We start from the raw sequence: 15,692 nt of genomic DNA on the forward strand, positions 1-15,692 counted from the left end.
CATTTGAACAACGATTTTTCTTTTTTGTTGTGTCATATTTTTTCAAAGTTTTTCAATTTGTATTTATTGAAATTTTGTTAGGTGTCGCTTTTTTATAATTATTCAAATTGTCAAAATGATTTACTTAATCAATTACTTTTTATATGACAGTTGTCATATAAATCAATACATTTATTTATATAAAAGTAATCATTCAGCTGATCTATAAATGTCTAACTGACTGATTATCTATCAGAGAAGAGAAAAAATTAAAGTGCGAAAAAAAAATACTTACAAATTATTTTTCTTTGTTTTGAAAAAGTGCAAAATTTCGATTACAATGTTCATTTTTATTTATTGTAAAATATTTTATTTACATATTTAAAAAGGACAATTTGTTTTAATCCAAAACTATTACGAATCAAAAACAAATTTTTTCTTTCTAACATTCAAAACAATTTTATTTTTATTGCTTTAAAACTACATAACGAATATAAAAAAAAAAGTTTGGAAATAATCAATAATATTTTAAAAAAGAATTTCATTTTAAAATAATTTAAGATTTTAACATATATTTTTTTAATTTTAAAATAAAACTTTAATGAATAAATATTTTAAAGATTGAAATTAAAAAATTCTTTCAAATGTACCCAAGTACTTGATTTTTTTTTTTTTGTTTCAAAAATATTTTGAAAAATTTTTACGAATTGTTAAAATTTAATAGGATTTTATGTATAATATAAAAGTGTAATTTTATTTAATTTAAAATTTAAATAAAAATTAAAAAAGAATTTAAAGCTGTGACTGAATTCATCACATCATTCCAAATTAGAATATTACATACATACATATGTACATATATTATATGTAACTAAATTTGCCGTCATAATAGAATTTCGTCTGGTGGATTATCATTATTAAAAATAAAGTGATATGTATATTTTAATGCTAAGAAGGTACATATATACATGCATTTACATAATTTAATATAAATTTACATTATATATTATACAGGATATGGTAGAATACAAGAGAAAATAAAAGAAAAGAACGATAAATAAACATTTTAAGCTGAGACGATTTTTACATGCTTAAATTTTCATGTCCACATTCTTAAGTAGCATTATACAACTAAAGTATTCCATATTTAACTAACTATATAATTTGTAATAGATTTACTTTTAATATAATGAAAATGTAGTGCTTTAGCTGGTCCCGAAATATTTGGAAGAAATGCTTTGTTTATCGTAATTTTTATCAATAGAAAATTAAAAATGTAAAACAATTATTTATTACTTTCAAATCAAAATCTCAAGGTAGAAATTTAAAATATCAATGTGGGTAGGTAGGGATTCTATCTGTTCTCCATTAAATTTTAATTAATTGACTTTTTTCTCAATAGATTTTGTTATCTTATCATATTTAAGAATATTTTTGTTTTTTTTTTTTTTTGTATTATTAATTCAGATATGTTAGGTATCGGTAAAGTATAGATATCTACTTATTGTAAACCAATATTGCCTAAATAAAATTTGTATAACTGAGGAAACAAAGTGTCATTTTTTAACATAATTGAATAAATAATCTACCTACCACGATCTTATTGTTTAGATATTGAGGCAGCTAACTAGTTACATATTCTTTATCCATTCTTTATTTACACAGGTAGGTAGGTAGGTACGTACTTACACTGTTCTACATCTTCACAATAATGGCAATGAAAAATATGATTACTTTGAGCAATTTTAATACATAAAACAAGTAAAAAAAGACGTGATTTTACATAAAACTTTTTTACTGTCTTGTGGAATTCATTTCAGAATTACAATTTTTTTTTAATATCAGTTATTATCTGCTCAATATAGTAAAAAATGTTTTGGAATTACCTAGTAGACCTACATTACTTTATTTTCACTGAAAATTTTCCAAAAAAATAATATAAATTACTTGCAAATCTGTAAATAACTTCTTGTTCTATTCTGAAATTAAAATATGTGGGTATTTTCTAGGTAATACTAATAGGTAGGTATAGTCAAGTTGTTTATTTTCACGCTCATTCTTATACCCTGAGAAATGAATATTCTAATTTTAATATCCTCTTACATTCTTAAATCGATTACCTAGGTATAATAAATTTAATATAATATAAGTATTTTATGGGTCATAATAAAAAATGTATTTTATGGGTTTTTGTGTATACCTAGCTAAACTCTTAAAAAAATAAGTAAACATTCGCTTTTATCAGATATAATAAATATGAGTCAGATTATAGCGAGAACATTTAATACACAATTTACATACATATATGTTTTTTTAATAACACACATTTTATTTATTTGTAAATCCATTGTCATATAATCAATAGCTACATACGAGTACAGCGTTCATATGCTTTGAATTGCATCATTTTTTCACTTAATATTATGTAGGTAGCTAATTTAATAGGCTGGGGTAGGCATCCATAATAAAAAATCAGTTTTATCAGTTATCGTGCCAATATATATTTAATTCAAAATTTAATTGTTTTATTTCCAACTTCATAAACCAGCTGATTTTTATTATATTTGAAGTCTAGAAATTAAATAATTTATTAAACATTTCAAATCCTTCTCTTAATTTGTAGAGCACATTTTTTTCTTTCGAACTTAAAGGGGTTTTAACCTTTCTGCCGATTTTTCCAATAGATTTACTACATAGAATAATGAGATTTTCTTAGTATGAGAAATAGTCTGTACCTTGTATTGAGTGCATAATATATAAAATTAAGAACTAGATTTAAAAGCTTTCATTGTCAATATTGAAATAAAATTTGCATTCTTTATCAATTTATTTACGTATATTTTATTTTGAAATGACAACAAATTCAATATTAATCTTAATTTTTTTCTTTTTAGGTTAATAAAAGAAATCCTATAAATCTAAACATCTGAAAATATAAAATGTAGTTTTTAAGAATTTTTTTTTTTTCATATTATCAATAAATAAGATATTTTTCACAAACAATTGAAGTTTGAACAATAATTATACAAAATAAAGAAAGTCACCTAAAGATGAAAATTTAATCTTTTATGTGAAAAGAAAATATTGTCTTTAATACAGATAAAATTACAAAATTTCATCATAATAGACGACAACAGTGAGAAAATTTCATCAAAACAAGAAACATGAAATCTTCATTTTTATTGATTTTTGTTATTTGTGCCCTTTATACACCATCAATTAGATCACATATATTAGTTAGAAGAAGATACACAGATCAAGTAAGTTTATTTATGATTTTCAAGATAGAAGAAAATTTTTAATTCTTTTTTTTTTAAAAAAAAATATAAATTTAGTTAATAGAAGAGTTTTATGACTTGCCGGCTCTATTTGGTGATCCTATTCCAAGTACAGGTTTACGTGTATATCCACTTGGAGCTTCTCCGATTGATGGATGTGATACACAGCCAACACCACATCAACAAATACCTTTTGGGCCCATTAACAATAGAAAATTTGTTTTGATTATAGCTAGGTATTTCATAGCTAGTTTTAAATTTATGAAAAATTTTATATTAAAATTTTTATATTACAGAAACAATTGTACTTTTGAAGAAAAAATTCGCAATGCCCAAAATGCCCAATACGATGCTGCTATAGTCTATAATATAGGAAGTGATGATTTAGGTAAGTAAAATGTGTTATTTTAATTGATTACTAAATTTATAAAGTTTATAAAAATTACAGATAGTTGTTATTCTAAAGTATTTTTTTATTATATTGTGAATTCAACTTATCTAAAAATATTTTTTATTTATTGTAGAACAAATGTCAGCAAAGAACAGTACAGGAATAAAAATTCCAGCAGTTTTTATTGGGGAATCAAGTGGAAACTATATCAAAGATTACTATTTGAATCAGAGCGAATATGTTTTAATTATAAACGATGCACTTCCATTTAACATTAATAAAAATTTAATAATTCCGTTTTCAGTTTTAGTTGGTTTATGTTTTTTTGTTATGGTTAGCAATCCAATACATAAATTAAGTTGTGTATTTGTTTTAAAAAAAATTATTTTTAGATTTTATACATGATATACAAATGTATTAGGGAGCAAAGACGATTAAATCAACATCGTTTACCAAAACGTCTTTTGAAAAAAATCCAAGTTGTAAAATTTAGTGAAGGATTACCTTACGAGTCTTGTATAATATGTTTAGAAGAATATAGTAAAGGAGAAAGAATAAGAGTTTTACCTTGTAAACATGGTAAATCAATTATGTATATATATATATATATAGCAAAATTATATGATTTGTATATTATTTATTTAAGTTTAAATTAATTGAAATAAAATTTAACAATCGATTTCAGCATATCATTGCCATTGTATAGATGTTTGGTTAACTAAAAATCGTCGAGTTTGTCCAATATGCAAGAGAAGGGTTTTTGTCAGATCGGAGACGAGGAATCAAACCAGGAGGAGACATTATTCGTCGGACAGTAATACTGACACTGATGATGATGTTCAACCACTAATCTCCAGTTTGAATCCAAACGATCATGGTACTTTTCCACAAAATAATCAAAATGATAATAATGGAAATGAAACAAATACAAACAATCAACGAAATCAGGAACGTCCGACTACAGATGATGAAGATAATGGTATTAAAAACAAAAATATATTAAATATTTTAAATTTAAAGAAATTGTAAAATTTATTACTTTTAGTTTTGAATAGTGCTGAGTCTGCAAGCGGTACTCAAAATAACAGTTCAAATTCACGTAGAGAAAATCCATTCAACCGAAATTCAGGATTAAATGAAGCGCCGATTGTTGAGCAAAATGCCAATGAAGAAAGAAGTTTTTGGAATTTTTTTAAATTTAGGTAAAATTTAATATACACTTTAAAAACCTTTTGCTCATTCGAATTTATTTTTTTAGACTTTTTCGTCGCTCTGATTCATTAACTACACCTTTATTCAATGAAATTGAAAGTCCTTTTACAACTACCCAAACAAATTCAAATAGATTGGGAACACATGAAGTACCTTCTCCAACAACAGTTAATGTGGCAACATCACCATCAACTGCATCAAATAATATTTTAAATACGAACTTAAGTGGTTCATTTCAAGATAATACGGTTGCAACAACTACATCAGCACCATCTTCTTTAACAACAGTACAAATCTCAAATTCAAAAGAAAAGAACAAATCAAAAAGTTCAAAACGAAATAAAAAAGATATAGGATCAATTTCAAATTCGAGACAACAACCCTCGACATCATCAATACCAACTTCATCAATATCATTGACACAAGAGCCAACAGTTCAAAATTCTAATACTGAGGCAGATGTTTTTATAGCAACACCATCACAAGGAGGAATTGGTGTAGCTGCTTTACCTAATACAGATTTAAATCCTGATCAAAGGAATCAAAGTTCTTCTACAAATAATCGACATAATTACTTTAATCTTTAATGATCTTAAAAGATTATGTTATATGAAAGATTTTAAAATCTAAGAAAACATTAAAGCGAATATCACAAAAAAAAAAAATAATAAAATAAATATATAGTAAGGAAAGTTTCAGATAAAAATTGAATGCAAGAAAGAGGTAAAAATAATTGAATGTAATAAATATTTTAATAAAAAGAATTTGTAATATACGAGGGTTATACATATTCTAAATTATATTTCATAACATAAATTAAAAAATTGTTGGCATAATATTAAAGTTGTGATGTTTTATATATTCTTTTTTTTCCAATAATTTTAATTTGTATTTTTGATAAATTAAAATGCTAAAAATAATTAAAAAATTATTCAATTTTTATTATTGAAATTATTTTAATTGATGTTATTAATAATTAGAAATCCTCTTAAACTTGAATAATAACTATGTAAAATGTATTCAAACATTATGAATTGCTTCAATGACCTAAAATTGTCCAATTAATAAAAAAACAAAAATTGATATTCACAACATAATATGTAAATTGTTAAGTCGATTCAATTGTTATTCAATAGATTTTTAAGTTAACAAAAAAAAAAAAAAAAAAATATAGATTAAAAAAAATGCACTCTTTAGTTTTGCTAACATTTTATTTTTGTAAATAATATATAAATATTTAAATAACTAAATACTCTAGTCATAAGTAATATAAAATTAACAGATTAAATTTAAAAAAAAAAAATGTAAATCTGAAACAATTTTATAAAGAAAATTTTAATTTTAAATTCTAAATTGGAATTATTAATTTTCATATGAAACAAAGAAAAACTCATGTACAACATTTTATATGTATTTAATTAATTTTCAAAAATTGATTTTGTCTCATAAATTTAATTTCCAAAACATTTTTTTTTTTTTTTTTTGGAAAGTAAAATCGGATCAACAATCACCCTCGTATTTTATTTAAACTGTTTAATTAATTTTTACCTAACAATAACGTACGAATTGTGATTGTATATTAATAATAGTAATGATAATATATTGTAGTTATAGTAGATATATAATTGTTTATAAATATTTTTTATTTGTTAATTATTCCTTTTTGCTTTTTTTTTAATTTTTATTATTAATTTAGTATGAGTTTATTTTTTTTTTGAATACAATAACTATTTTATGATATCAAAGACAAATGAAATTTTTTATTTACCTTCTTATCCTTACAACTTCGATTGGATGTCTTCAAAAATTATTTATAAAAATAATAATTTTGTAATCGTAAAACAATTAAGATGCTACTATAAAATGAAATAAAATTTTATTGTTAAATATATATTTTGTGTAAAATTAAATATTTGTTTAAGAACAGTGCGTATAAGGAACAGATGAAAAATATGCTTTATCATTTTATTGCTCACCAAAATTAATATTTTGTACTTGTTTTTTTTTTTTTTTCAAAATCTTAACATTTTATATCTTTTATGTTAGATATAAATGATACTCGTAATATTTTGGTAATAAATCTCATTATCATTTGAATTGAGCTATGTAAAATTTATACAATATCATCTTGTATAATATTCATTATTTTATATTTTTCATTTTTTACTAAAATATATATAAAAAATTCACTACAGAACTCAAATTTATATTAGATTTTGTAGTTGGACTATAGATAAAACTGTTTTAGTCTATTTTTAATAATAAAAATTAATACATATTAAATTTTACATTGTAAATAAATTGGGTAATCAAAATACAGGATAAAAATTTTAATTAATTCTGCAAATTATTTTGGAGAAAAAAATGTTATCTTTATTTTATAAATGCTTATTAAAAATTGTCAGGCAAACATTGGCAATCAAATATAAAAACTAAAATTTCTTTTTCATTTGAATTTTCATTCAAAACAAATAAAATAAATAAATCTGTTTCATTTAATTGTCAATTTTAATTTCTTAATCTTTTATTTGTAAAATTTTCAATTTGCGAATAGAATAGATAAAAATTAGTTTTGCAAACCAATCTAAAAGTATCTAAAGACGTTGTAAACTGAACTTCCATAAAAAAAATTATTTAAATTGTAAATAATTAGATTTCTTAGAATATGTTTTAGATTGTGAAATTGTTTTATGTTAATTTTTGTAATAACTTTTTTAAATATCTTACAAAAATATCATATAATTATGAGTGCATAAAATACAATCATATGTATTTATTATTCTACATATGCATACATACACCTTGTAGTCGAACAGATATTCAAATTAATAAAAATTGCTTATATTAAAATCATAAAAATTTTTTAAAATTTTCATTTAACACCTTGAATATTTCATTGAGATTGCAATAAATAAATTTATATATGTAATTATAATTATAATTATAATAAATGAGGGAATTTTATTACAATACTTTTGCAACAGAATTATGTAAAATAATCTTTTGATATTTGTATTGCAGATTATATGTAATAGAAAGGTTTATTTTATAACATTTTTAATGTTATTTTCATTTACATGTTCGTTTGTACAAAATGCCTACATTACATTTTTCTTTATTTATTATTTACATATTTAAATGTATAATCATCATATTCATACATATATGTACATAGGAATATCAAAAAGGATAATTGATTTAATTTTTTTTTTTTGAAATTTTCGACTATGCACCAGCTTACTTTAATATTTTAAATGGATTAGAAAGAATAATAATTATGTACATATATCCTTTTTTTTATTGTTTCGTCCTGATATTATTTTTAACTATGGTGAACATTATAATTAAATTTATTTTATAAAAATTCCGATTTTTATAAAAAATAAAATATTATCATGTAGTTATTAGAGTTATAAAAAGAGAAATATAACAGAAACAATTGCCCCTCTTTCAATGTTATGTTGTATATGTAATGAAATTAAATACATAATATTAAAATATTAATTATTTGTTTAAACATTAAGGCATATGAAATCAATACAAAAAAAATAATGTATTACATATTTAGAAACAGAAAATACTTTATAGAATATAAATAAAAGGTTAATAAAAAAGTTAAAGAGTTTTCTTTGTTGAAATTTTATAATACTTAAAATACTGGTAATTCGCATACTATATACTAAAAAATTTACATTTTTAGTATCTAATATATTTTTATTTGAGTCCCGAAGCATATATTATGTCATTTCTTAAGGAGTTTCTTGATTTATTTTCATATTCTGTGATCTCAAAATTTCTTTACACAAAACTAAAATTATTTGTTTTTTAAAATGAAATATTCAAATTTTGAAAATTGTTTAATTACAACTAAGCAAAAAAGTAAAATATATATTTTTTTTTATCATAAATTATAACTTTATTTTCTATTATAAACAAATATATATATTAAATATCGTCTTTTTTTGAGCTAGTTAAATCTAATAACAAATGTCTTCTGCGTATATCAACATGCCTTAGAAAATTATATACTCGATCGGATAAATATTGATTAGATTGATTTAAAGACGATTTATCTTCACATATTTCATTTTGATTTTGGCTATTTGTTTTGATTGCTGTTTTTAGTGATGTAAGTTGAATTTTCTTCAATTGATAAGAGAATATACCAAATAAGAAATCCATAAGAGTTAATTGTGGCCATAAAGCTCGTGTAAAATATAGAACGGTGGATGATAACTGGAATAGCAATAATAAAATATTTTATTTAAATATATTTATCAATAAAATGAATAGTTAAGTTATATAGTTACAAAGAAGACATGTTAAAAATTTTTAAACAGTTTGATTAATAGATAAGAGAAATGAACTTTAAACTACTATCAGTTATCAATCTTTATCAGCATGTTAATTAATAAGTAAAAATTATGAAAGTTCTAATATTTAAAATATTTGCCATACATTGTACATGTATCCCTAATTATACTCGAAAATTAAAAAGAAAAAAAGAAAATTACCTGCCACATAAGAAAATCACTTATTCTAGATTCACCAGATGTTCTTATTAATAAATCAGGATCTGGTGATGAATTCATATATAAGCACTTTGATATTAAATATTCATTTATATCTTCTTTTTTCAAATCTCCATGATCTTCAATAACTTCTTGTATAGATGTTGTAATCTCATTGTGCGAAGTATACGCAAAGGCAATATTTAAAAATAACTTATCATTTTGTTCTGTAATTAACATTGCTTTAGCTATAACATTTTGTAAATCTTTTGGTAGTAACAATAAATCGCCAAAAATTCTTATTCTTACTCCATTTTCACATAAAACCTTTTCTTCTTCTAATAGTTTATCAAATTTCTCTTTAGCTAATCGTAAAAGATCATCAACTTCATCTTGAGTACGTTTAAAATTTTCGATACTAAACGCAAATACAGTAACTTCTTTAATTTCCATACTTAAGCACCATTGTAAGCATTCAGTTAATTTATCGAAACCTTTTGAATGACCATCGATTTTTTGTATTTGGGAATGTTTTGCAAATCTTCTATTTCCGTCCATTATAAATGCTATATGTTTTGGTAAAGGTCCCATTTTTAGTATATTCATTGCCAATGTTTCATACCACCGGTATTTGTAATTTCTCATCCAAGACATATTTATATCTATATTTTTTTCCTAAGTCTTATCTAAAAAAAATAACTATTTGAAACTTCTAATTAGTGCTTTTAAATCAATTTTTAACTAAATCATTCAATTTAATTTAACATTTAGTTTTTTTTTTTTTGTTGTAATGGTCATTTAATTGTTCTGATTCTTCTGATCTTAACTACGGTTGGCAAAAAAATTATACTTCTTCATTGCAATCTTTTAATTTATTTTGGTAATTTATTATATGAATTTTGCATTTGTGATACCAAAAGCTTAATATTTTTTAAAGAAATTTATAAAATTTTCTCATTAAAATTAAAACCCTTGTGACTTGCTACTACTACACCGAATCAATATAACCAAACCATATGTCAATTCTCTGACAGCTGAATAAATACACGTCACTGATATGATTTAAGCGTTACCATATAAAATAAAATAAAAAGTAGTCTGACATAATCGTATACATATTACAATAACGTATACAATCACAAATACGTCAAAGTAATTTGAGATATATGCCTTAATTTATTGATTTCATAAAACAAGAAACAAATATTGCGCTGATTCAATTAAATGATTAAGTTTAAATTTATTTTTAAGTTTTTAAAAATAGTTTTTATGCAAACAAGCAATCAAAAAAAGTCATTCTTTGTTCGCTGAACTTATACAATTATTGCAACGGGAAATGAAAATTAATTTTCGAGTGTTTTCAAAAATTTACAATTTATGAATGTTTTTTCAGAAAAATAAATCTCTTTCATGAAAACTTAAACATAGAGATTGCAAATTATCTATTACATTATTGAGATGTTATGGTGATTCAGTAAAGTATATAACATCGTTTAGCGCATCGAAAATGTGTAAAATTTTTGTTTTTTTGTTGAACCGTTATTTCAAGCAAAAAGTTATATTGTTCCTTCATTAGCCCTTTCAAAAACTGTTCTTATGAACCTTACTTCACTTTCGGAAGGAAATTTATAAACAAGAAAGCTTGCCAAATAGAAATTTCGTGAACATTCGTTAAAATCATTTTACCCCGGAAACCGCCGAAAGAAAACTAATACAGAATTTGGTTTATCTTAATTATTCTTAATTAAATATGTTAATTAAGTTCTTAGTTAATGACCAAATACGTTAAGTAACAAAAAGACATGAAATAATAAAAGATCTGTTTATCTATTTAACAAACACAGAAACCTTTGCCAGTATAAGTGACAAGTTTTCTCAAACAGTGAGAAAACGTTGTTATCTTTCAGTTGGGGTAAAACACAATGCAGAGGCTTTCGTGTCTAAGTGAGGGATTAACTAGAACAAGTAGATATAAAAACTTTAATAGTTTGACAATATCAACGTAGATAGTTTCTATGTTTTTCTTTGTCAAAAAGTGTGAACATTATATTATAATAATTTCTATTTATTTAGTTTATATCTTCAATCAAAAAATTCACTCACATAAATTTACTCTGATTATTGGCATACTACTATATACTTTGACTTAGCTCGTCGTAATTGTCTTATGTCGTAACTCAATAAACAAAAATTAGAAAAGAAAAGAAACTCGTCACGTCAACTAGCTGAAATGTTTACCTTTAGTATTTATTTATTTTAAAAATAGTAAATAAGAAAAATGTCTATTTAAATTTGAAAATATTAGAAAATAATATTTAAATAAACAATCAATATGGAGATGGCTCAGAAACTATTTGGGTCTCGAGACCATGAAGGGTACATTGGTAAAGAAGAGCATTTGGTAAGAAAATATTTTAAAGGAATCGTTATCACACCTCCGCATTTGTTAAATTAATCGATTTTAACTTTGACATTTTTTCTTATTTTTTAGAGAAATATTGAAACAGCTAATGATGAAGAAGATGAATTAGATATAGATTTGGCAGAACTGACAGAAGAAATTAATGTGGTTGATGGAATAAGGCCCTCTCCGGGAGGACCGTTTTCTGCTTTAATCCCATCGATGTGGCCTCAAAATATTCTTGCCAAACTAGGTCAACCAGAAACCGAAAATCCAAATGATCAACCAGATTATCAGTTTGATGAATTTGGGTTTCGTGTTGAAGAAGAAGACGGACCAGAACAAAATTCAAACAAACTTCTAGGTATTCCATTTGTTGAAGATCCACAAAAAAGATTGCAATGGATTGCACATTTGGAATTTTCTCATAATAAAGAGGCTAGTGAATTAACTTGGGAGAACGTTGATGTATGCCTTCCTAGAACAGAAAAATTGCGTAATATGGTAAGAGATGGAATTCCACACTCTTTAAGACCTCAAATGTGGATGAGATTGTCTGGGGCTTTACAAAAAAAATTAAAATCAGAAACTACATATAAGGATATTATAAAAGCCTCAAGTAATGATCAACTGATGACCTCAAAACAAATAGAAAAAGATTTGTTGCGAATTCTTCCGACGAATGTTTGTTTTAGTTCTCCTAATGGAACTGGTATTCCTAGACTAAGGAGGTAAAGTATTTTTATATATAAGATCTTCATTAACAAAATATTTCTTAATTGTAGAATATTAAGAGGAATAGCATGGCTTTACCCAGATATTGGTTATTGTCAGGGAACAGGAGTAATAGTAGCTTCTTTATTACTGTTCATGGAAGAAGAGAGTGCATTTTGGACTATGGCAACTATTGTTGAAGATTTACTGCCAGCTTCGTATTATTCTTCAACATTACTTGGTGTGCAAGCTGACCAAAGAGTGATGCAAACATTAATAGCTAATTATTTATCAGGAGTCGACGAAACGCTAAAGAAACATGATATTGAGTTATCGCTTATTACTTTGCATTGGTTTTTAACGTTGTTTGCTAACGTGGTACATACAAAAATACTTGTACGCATTTGGGATTGGTTTTTTTATGATGGTTCAATAGTTTTATTTCAAATTACCTTAGGCATGTTAAAAATAAAAGAAAAAGATTTGGAACATTTGGAAAATTCGGCTCAAATTTTCAATTCATTATCAGACATTCCAGGAGAAATAGAAGATGTGGAAATGTTATTTCAACGTGCAATGGAAGTTGGCGGTTCTTTAAGTCAAACAGTTATAGATACACACCGCAGGCGGCATTTAGCTTATTTAATGGCAGATCAAGGAGGTTTAGTTGGAAATCCTGAGGCTGTACCTAATTTACCAAAACAGCAGCTGGTAAAAAGACAAGTCAAAAAAAATAAATCTATGTTTCAAACTTATCTGTTTGGAGAAGATAATAATTGTATAATTGATACAAAGAACAAAAACATTCGCCAGACAGAAATTTTAGTAGACCTTAGAGAAGCGATTTTAAAGGTTTGTCGTCATTTTATAACAATTGAACCAAAGTTACAGGCACACATCAAGATGATTGCTGATTACGGTATGGATAGTCATGCGAAAGATCATGAAAATTACATTAATGTGTCGAAAAATCGAAATAGAAGGGCAAAAGCATTGCATGATTTTGAAAGACACGATGATGATGAGTTAGGTTTTCGCAAAAATGATATTATAACAATAATAAGTCAAAAAGACGAACATTGCTGGGTGGGTGAACTAAATGGACTTAGAGGTTGGTTTCCAGCAAAATTTGTTGAATTGTTAGATGAAAGAAGTAAACAATATAGCACTGCAGGTGATGATGCTATATCAGAAACGGTCACAGATTTAGTACGCGGTACATTGGCCCCAACAATAAAACAAGTCTTAGAACATGGAATGAAACGTCCGAATTTTTTGGGCGGCCCTTGTCACCCTTGGTTATTTATAGAAGAAGCGGCCACACGTGAAGTTGAAAAAGATTTTGAATCAGTTTATAGTCGATTAATATTATGCAAAACATACCGTTTAGATGAAGATGGAAAAGTTTTAACGCCAGAAGAGTTATTGTACAGATGTGTTCAATCAATAAATCAAAGCCATGATAATGCTCATGCACAAATGGATGTAAAACTTCGAAGTTTAATTTGTTTGGGACTAAATGAGCAAGTTCTGCATTTATGGTTAGAAGTTCTATGTTCGTGTACAGAAATTGTACAGAAATGGTATCAAACATGGAGTTTTATAAATTCACCTGGTTGGGTGCAAATTAAATGTGAGTTACGAATTTTGTCACAATTTGCCTTCAATTTAAATCCTGACTGGGAGTTACCACCAAGGAAAGGTACTGAAAGTCAATCTTTAAAAGATGGTGTCAGAGATATGTTGGTTAAGCATCATTTATTTTCTTGGGACTTGTAAATCAATTTAAATTCGCTAGAATAGTTTTTTTTTATTATATACATATAAAAATGTGCTACTGATTCTCTTTGAAATATAACAAAAAAAAAAAAAGAAAAAGTTATCAATTTATGTCTATTTACTGAAACTTAATTTTAAAGACTTCGTCAATGTAAACCAAGATTTTGTCGTATGTCCTATATGTATATACGTAATTTATATGTTGTACTCACTTTTACTTTATTTATCTACTAAAATATGAAAGTATATACAAATAAAATTATTTATATTAATGTTTATACATATAAAAATTATTCAAATATAAAAAATATTAAAAAATGCACGGCATATTGCTTTTTTCTTTTTATCTTTATTGTAAAAAAAATTTTATTTAAAAACAATTTAAATTAGCTGCAAACCAAACCTAAATAATCATCCATTAATGTACCAATTGCAAACTAAAAGAAAAACGAATAGGATGCTAATTAAATTTATAAACCAATTTTTTTTAAGAAATTCTTACAATTCCAGTTGCATCCACTCTGGTGCCAACAATTTTTAAACGAATTTTATCCTCTTCGGATATTACAACATCTTCATCTTTTGATTTATAACATGGAGGGATACCGTTGGGACAAAACTGCATGTCAGCTGGTATAGACTAAAAATTACAATAAACATTTAAATATTAAAAATTTATAAGTATATTAAAATTATAGTTAATTACATGATGTGATATAAAACATGAAAGTGGTCCAATTTCTGCAAACATTCCAACCTAGTACCAATATTTACAAAATATGTGATTGTTAATTTCACATTAATAATTTCTTTTTACCTTATTCACTTGCTTAACCAAAGCGTCTAAAACTTCACCTTTAAAAGGCCGAAACACGATTGCTTTATATTTTACTGGATAAACGACAAAACCTTGCCCAGGTTGAATGACTCCTGATCCTATTTGATCTATTGTTGTTACTGCTATAACAAATCCATATTTTCCGGTGCATGTCCCTTCAACTTCAGTATACAATTTTTGTTTTACAGTCTCAAGAAGTTGTGGACCAAAATATCTAGGATGCAATAATATTTCATGTTCCAAAGATATCTTCAAATAATAAAAATTCAATATTTAAAGTCATACAATAAATAAAAGTAATTTTTAATTACATGATAAAACATAGTTCTTCCCTGGTTAAGTTTAGCGTTAGCGTACTTGAAAAATATTCAACAATGTTGTTGTTGTTATTTTTTTTTAATTTTTTTTTTGTAATGTCAAGTTTTGACTTCTCAAATTTTCGAAATGACAATTTAACCTAAACTATTGTCAGTCGTCTAGCTTTGATCAAGACCTATTTGCAATCAATACAGTGTGAACAAAAACTTTTCATTCAATGTCTGTTTCATTGGCTTCATATAAATTTCATAAAGTTATTCTAATGAACAAC

The 15,692-nt window shown here is 24.8% G+C and overlaps 4 protein-coding genes across 5 annotated transcripts; 2 read left to right on the top strand and 2 right to left on the bottom strand.

The window, feature by feature from the left end:
- Nucleotides 1-618: 618 nt before the first annotated feature.
- LOC129607841 (E3 ubiquitin-protein ligase Godzilla) lies at nucleotides 619-5,537 on the top strand. 2 transcript variants are annotated; one of them, XM_055519041.1, is made up of 9 exons: nucleotides 619-935; nucleotides 2,874-3,239; nucleotides 3,315-3,493; nucleotides 3,554-3,645; nucleotides 3,782-3,981; nucleotides 4,041-4,227; nucleotides 4,334-4,627; nucleotides 4,694-4,850; nucleotides 4,907-5,537. In XM_055519041.1, the coding sequence occupies exons 2-9, from the start codon at nucleotides 3,144-3,146 to the stop codon at nucleotides 5,445-5,447; spliced, it is 1,746 nt and encodes a 581-aa protein (XP_055375016.1). In that variant the 5' UTR covers nucleotides 619-935; nucleotides 2,874-3,143; the 3' UTR covers nucleotides 5,448-5,537. The 2 variants fall into 2 exon arrangements, with proteins under 2 accessions (XP_055375016.1, XP_055375017.1); XM_055519042.1 differs by having other exon boundaries at nucleotides 3,079-3,239.
- Nucleotides 5,538-8,761: 3,224 nt separating this feature from the next.
- LOC129608006 (dehydrodolichyl diphosphate synthase complex subunit DHDDS) lies at nucleotides 8,762-10,356 on the bottom strand. Its single transcript, XM_055519303.1, has 3 exons — nucleotides 10,114-10,356; nucleotides 9,375-10,057; nucleotides 8,762-9,096 (listed from the first exon to the last, which is right to left on the bottom strand). Exons 2-3 carry the CDS (start codon nucleotides 10,023-10,025, stop codon nucleotides 8,806-8,808), a joined length of 942 nt encoding a protein of 313 aa, XP_055375278.1. The 5' UTR covers nucleotides 10,026-10,057; nucleotides 10,114-10,356; the 3' UTR covers nucleotides 8,762-8,805.
- Nucleotides 10,357-11,578: 1,222 nt separating this feature from the next.
- LOC129608165 (small G protein signaling modulator 3 homolog) lies at nucleotides 11,579-14,472 on the top strand. The gene is made up of 3 exons (XM_055519501.1): nucleotides 11,579-11,772; nucleotides 11,863-12,503; nucleotides 12,558-14,472. The coding sequence occupies exons 1-3, from the start codon at nucleotides 11,704-11,706 to the stop codon at nucleotides 14,263-14,265; spliced, it is 2,418 nt and encodes an 805-aa protein (XP_055375476.1). The 5' UTR covers nucleotides 11,579-11,703; the 3' UTR covers nucleotides 14,266-14,472.
- A 43-nt stretch (nucleotides 14,473-14,515) lies between these two features.
- On the bottom strand, nucleotides 14,516-15,545 carry LOC129608166 (DNA-directed RNA polymerase II subunit RPB7). The gene is made up of 5 exons (XM_055519503.1): nucleotides 15,415-15,545; nucleotides 15,083-15,352; nucleotides 14,972-15,022; nucleotides 14,768-14,905; nucleotides 14,516-14,702 (listed from the first exon to the last, which is right to left on the bottom strand). Exons 1-5 carry the CDS (start codon nucleotides 15,424-15,426, stop codon nucleotides 14,652-14,654), a joined length of 522 nt encoding a protein of 173 aa, XP_055375478.1. The 5' UTR covers nucleotides 15,427-15,545; the 3' UTR covers nucleotides 14,516-14,651.
- Nucleotides 15,546-15,692: the final 147 nt, after the last annotated feature.

This window comes from Condylostylus longicornis, unplaced genomic scaffold (assembly GCF_029603195.1).
Source record: "Condylostylus longicornis isolate FDR11 unplaced genomic scaffold, ASM2960319v2 ptg000030l, whole genome shotgun sequence".
Taxonomy (NCBI): domain Eukaryota; kingdom Metazoa; phylum Arthropoda; class Insecta; order Diptera; family Dolichopodidae; genus Condylostylus; species Condylostylus longicornis.

What these genes read in the sequence shown, in the direction of transcription:
- LOC129608006 (XM_055519303.1), bottom strand. Translation starts at nt 10,025, where the DNA reads ATGTCTTGGATGAGAAATTACAAATACCGGTGGTATGAAACATTGGCA. An exon ending in GTGATTTTCTTATGTGGCAG is followed by an intron (nt 9,097 to 9,374) that starts GTAATTTTCTTT and finishes TTGCTATTCCAG; the next exon opens with TTATCATCCACCGTTCTATA.
- LOC129608166 (XM_055519503.1), bottom strand. An exon ending in TGGTTAAGCAAGTGAATAAG is followed by an intron (nt 15,023 to 15,082) that starts GTAAAAAGAAAT and finishes TATTGGTACTAG; the next exon opens with GTTGGAATGTTTGCAGAAAT. An exon ending in CATGTTTTATATCACATCAT is followed by an intron (nt 14,906 to 14,971) that starts GTAATTAACTAT and finishes TGTAATTTTTAG; the next exon opens with TCTATACCAGCTGACATGCA.
- LOC129607841 (XM_055519041.1), top strand. Translation starts at nt 3,144, where the DNA reads ATGAAATCTTCATTTTTATTGATTTTTGTTATTTGTGCCCTTTATACA. An exon ending in GTTTATGTTTTTTTGTTATG is followed by an intron (nt 3,982 to 4,040) that starts GTTAGCAATCCA and finishes AATTATTTTTAG; the next exon opens with ATTTTATACATGATATACAA. An exon ending in TACAGATGATGAAGATAATG is followed by an intron (nt 4,628 to 4,693) that starts GTATTAAAAACA and finishes TATTACTTTTAG; the next exon opens with TTTTGAATAGTGCTGAGTCT.
- LOC129608165 (XM_055519501.1), top strand. Translation starts at nt 11,704, where the DNA reads ATGGAGATGGCTCAGAAACTATTTGGGTCTCGAGACCATGAAGGGTAC. An exon ending in TTGGTAAAGAAGAGCATTTG is followed by an intron (nt 11,773 to 11,862) that starts GTAAGAAAATAT and finishes CTTATTTTTTAG; the next exon opens with AGAAATATTGAAACAGCTAA. An exon ending in GGTATTCCTAGACTAAGGAG is followed by an intron (nt 12,504 to 12,557) that starts GTAAAGTATTTT and finishes TCTTAATTGTAG; the next exon opens with AATATTAAGAGGAATAGCAT.